Source organism: Suillus subalutaceus, assembly GCF_016647625.1.
Source record: "Suillus subalutaceus strain FC151 chromosome Unknown DFJ58scaffold_818, whole genome shotgun sequence".
NCBI classification, from domain to species: Eukaryota; Fungi; Basidiomycota; class Agaricomycetes; order Boletales; family Suillaceae; genus Suillus; species Suillus subalutaceus.
Window position 1 is genome coordinate 1,855 of NW_024541067.1, and position 4,642 is coordinate 6,496.

Here is a 4,642-nt window from a genome sequence, read left to right on the forward strand (position 1 = left end):
GCGCGGACGTCCCTGTGGACTTGTCATGAGTTCGGTTCGTCTGCGCAGGTGAGTTGTCCGGATATCGCGCGTTTCCCGCACTTACGCCTACGCATCTTTCAGCCAACAACCTTGTCGCGATCCTAGAGCCTCTCCTCGATCACTTGGAGGTCCTTGAAGTCACAATCAGCAGATATGCCTCCGAGGAGAAATGAGTTATTGCCGAAAAGTATCTCGGACCGCAGGCAAAGGAAGCGTCAGGCTTGAAGAACGACGACATTGTCCTCGAGCCCTCCACCATCGACTCGCTCATCAAGTACTACTACCGAGAGATCGGCGCGTGGAATCTGAAGAAACATATTGACAGGGCGGGGATTACGCCAGCGTATTATATGCATAGCTCACACGCGCTGCAGATCTATTGGAAGGCTGCGCTGAAACCCATCCTCGACCTTGGCGAAACCGCCTTCCCTGAACAAGTCCCAGCTATGGCTACTAGCGCACCTACTCCGTCGAGTCTCAACTCTTTACCGAGACCAAGATCCATCCAGACATCGGTACGTTAGATTTATTTCCAGCGCCTCACCTTTTTGTTCATCAGCCATGACTAGCGAGATATCGCTCGTCGGCCAACGTCGAAGAGAACGTCCCAGAAAGCGTCAAGATAGGAATCCGCTTCGTATATGTCGAAGACATACAAGAAGCCCTGCGCGAAGTTTTCCGAGGTCAAGATATTGCTGAGCGGTGGAAGGGTACGTTATCGTTATAGTTTGGTTCGAAGTTCCGCTACGTCATTACTTATTCCATTTCGTTCGATGGATCGACGAGAGGCCGACTGAGTAATTGTCCTTTTATCTGATTGCGCGCTCGCATAACTCCAGCTTCCCGGCTGGACTTATCTTCATTGCATGCGGATGCATGCAAGGATCTAGGCCCTCAAAGCCCACCGAGTTGCCGGGTGGCCAAAGATAGCCTAGAAAATAGATATTCAGGCAAACAAAAAATTCTGGGAGTTACCTAGGTTCCCGGAAATTTCGGAGACAAAAAGAAAAGGAAAAGAAAAGAAAAGCAGAAGGCGGGTTTGAGCCTGCTAGAGCGTGGCGCGAGCCCGAGGCCACGTGCTGCACTGCCGCTGCCACAAAGTCATAATTCTAACCCTACGGCCCCTCGTACCTCGCTTCGGGGTAGACTACCCACTTCTGACGCGTCTGGTATGATGTATTGCCGGCTGTTTGCGTGCAGCGCGCGAAGCATACCTTATCTTCTACTGGCTAGCGTCCGCTTTCTCATGGAACTCCGAGTCCGAAGGAACGTCCATTTGTCCGTTCAAGTGATGTCATGTGCGCCACCGCTGGAGAAGTGCTGTAAACTGTGCGTCCGGGCCATATCTTTCCTCCATACTCTCAGAGTAGCGATGATAAAAGTTTTGGTTCCATCCACGGCAGGAGCCACAGAGTAACTCGAGTCTCCTCGTTGACATGAATGTGCGATGTGCATCAAATATTGCAACTAAGAAAATGCTGCCCGCTCCCGGCAGGCTCATCACATCCTTCGCACTTCCAATGCTGACAACCGCGAAAGGATTTGGTCAGTCGATTTGGAGAATATCTAGTCGCAGTCTTAAGTCAGATATGAGCTTCTCCCGAATTTAGCTCCTTGCCCATATGATGCAATTTCATTGCCGTCAATATCTTATTTTCCACTTGGAAGGCCTCCTTGCTTCGCTTTACATCATGCACGACATCAATAATTCCGTGGTGCCGCGATCGGTCTATCTTGTCGACTTCCAGGAAAAAACGACGGTTGCGCATGCAGAGAGCGACGGCGCCATCATCAGTGAATTGATGATTCCTCGGTATTGTAGCCGTAGGAACTACAGAAAGATACAGTTCTGCTCCTTCGAAATAAGATCATCTATACTATGAAACTTTTGATTTGTAGATGCATAGCCATCGATGTCCGTAAATCTAGAGTAACGTGAGTCTTAAGATTCAGGTTCCGGGCTTAGTAGGAACAGCGACGATAATAGGAGTTCGTGGCGCGCAGAATATATTCGGCTGATTCCGATTATCTATTATACCAACTAACTACTCCGCCACTCAGATGCTCTCGTAACTCTGCTAGGAAGTGCACGAACCATGTCGGCTGATTGCTATGTCACAACACTCCCCCTCAATCTGGAGATATGCCCATCATGTTGGAGAGTCTCTGATGTGATGGTTTAGCTAGCAGTTTTGTGAGTACATCTGCTATCATCCTTTCTGTAGGACAGTATGTCTCTTGCATTATTTTCTAGCGAATCTTATTCCTGATGTAATGATTTTTTATATCAAAGTGTTTTGATCTCGCATGATATTGAGGGTCTGGAGCTATTGCTAACGCTGCCATATTGTCTCCATATAGGATTGTTGGTCCTTCTTGGGCCAAATTCAAATCTTCAAACAAGTATCAAAGCCATACCACTTCCTTCGCCCCATATGCCATTGCTGTATATTCTGCCTCTGTTGAGGATAGTGAGACAGCATTTTGTTTCTTGGAACTCCAGGTAATGGCTCCTTCACTTAGCTTGAATACGTATCCTGATACTGAGACTCTATCGCGGATGTCATTAGCATAGTCTGCATCTGTCCATCCCTCAAATTTGACTTTGGCGTTTGTGGAATCAGTTCCTTGATACTTAATTCCAAGGTCTTTAGTCCTTGCTAGATATCTTAATACCCATTTTGCTGCTGACCAATGTGCTAGTCCAGGATTTGCAGTAAAAGAGCTCAATCTCTGAATCGCTGCCACTGCTAGATACATTAAAGATCCAACTAATGAGGCATAACTATTACTATGCTCGCCTTTTGTGTCAGTATCTTCCTTTCTAATATGACTTTCAGATCCATGGGCATACCTACTGCATTGCAGTTCTGGAGACTGTATTTTTGCAGGATTGAGTCTATGTACTGTGCTTGAGACAACTTAATTGTTTTCTCGGCACAGTCTCTTGTTATCTTGATTCCTACTATTTTCTTAGGTTCTCCTAGATTGGTAACGTCCAATATCTCTTTCAACTACATCTTTAACTGACTCATAAGATCGGGACTATTAGCAAACAGGAGTAGATCATCTACCCATACTGTTATGATCTGTGTGCCTGTCTCGGTCTGTCTTATATAGACGCATGGATCCGACTTGGTATGTTTAAATCCTATCTTTGTTAGACAACTATTTAATTCAATGTTCCACTCATGTCCGGATTGTTTCAATCCATACAAGGTCTTCTGAAGTCAGCACACTCTTCCTGTACTGTCTTCATACCCTTCTGGTTGGACCATGTACACCTCCTCTGTTAAGGTGCCATTCAAATATGCTCCTTTTATGTCCATCTGCTCAACTTCCCAATCTAGGGAAGCTGCAACAGACATTGTTGATCGAATCGACTCAAGATGTACTACCAGTGCGAAAGTATCTGTGTAGTCCATACCAGGAATTTGTGAGTATCATTTTGCTACTAACCTTGCTTTATATTTAATAACTTTGCCTTCTTTATTTGTTTTCTTAACCAGGACCCATTTGGGTGGTTCTACCAATTCCCAAGTACCCATTTTGTTTAGCTGGGTAAGTTCAGCTCGTATTGCTTCCTCCCATTTTGGCCAATCAATTGACACCAGTGCTTCTCTTAGATTCTTTGGCTCATTGGGTTCAATGTGTCCTCCTTCTACGATCACTATCAAGACTATATCTTCCTCTGTGAGTTCTGGCAATGGCAGTTCACCGTTTTTGACTTCATATGACTTAGCTCTATCATTCTTGTCATCCTTGAAGTCTGGTTCATTCATCTTGCGGTAGTCTTTTCTAACTGTCTGTCTCTTAGTTCTTCTGGGCATCTCTTGTGTCTCAGGCAGTTCTTTCCACTTATTACTTGCAGATGTATCTTTATCTGAGTTGTTTTCTGGTAAGTGTTCTTGTATATCTGATTGCTGTTCATCCTTGGAGTGTTCTTGTACAGGTGATTGCGCGTCAGCTCCCCCTGATGTCTGTGCATCTAATTCTCCCATATCAATCTCCCCCTCACACTGCACATCACTAGCGCTTTGTGGAGAGTTTTCTGGTGAGCTTATAAATTTATAATTTCTGCTCACTCGTATCTGATGTGTTCAGGCGTCATAGTATCGTATTGCCTTCGGTCCATCCACATAACTGACAAAGATTTGTTTCAAGGACCTTGGCTGCATTTTTGACTGATTGGTGTTCTCCTGGAGAACATAAACAGGTATGCCAAATTCTTGTAAGTATGACATGTCAGGTTTTTTACCACTCCATACTTCTTCAGGGGTTATATGATCTAATGCTCGGGTCAGTGCCCGATTTCTCACATATGCGGTGTGTGCAACTGCTTCAGCCCATAAGAACTCTGGTAGGTTTCTCTTGGTTATCATTGCTCTTGCTAATTCTGTTAGTGTTCGGTTTTGTCTCTCAGATACACCATTCTGTTGTGGTGAATATGGTGCCGTGGTTTGTAAGTCTATTCCCTTCTCTTTGCACCATGTTATCAGCTCATGATTGATATATTCAGTACCATTGTCTACCCTAATCGCTTTGAGTGTTTCATTTCGATGTTGTTCAAGGTAGGCAATATATTCCTTTACCTTTGTCGACACCTCATTTTTGTGCTTTA

At 45.0% G+C, this 4,642-nt stretch overlaps 1 protein-coding gene across 1 annotated transcript; it reads left to right on the forward strand.

Annotated features, from left to right (window-relative positions):
- Positions 1-203: 203 nt before the first annotated feature.
- DFJ58DRAFT_673625 (uncharacterized protein) lies at positions 204-545 on the forward strand (the record flags this gene model as incomplete). Its single annotated transcript, XM_041383069.1, has 1 exon — positions 204-545. A coding segment is annotated over one exon (342 nt), but the record flags the coding sequence as incomplete, so codon positions are not given.
- Between the last annotated feature and the right edge of the window lie 4,097 nt (positions 546-4,642).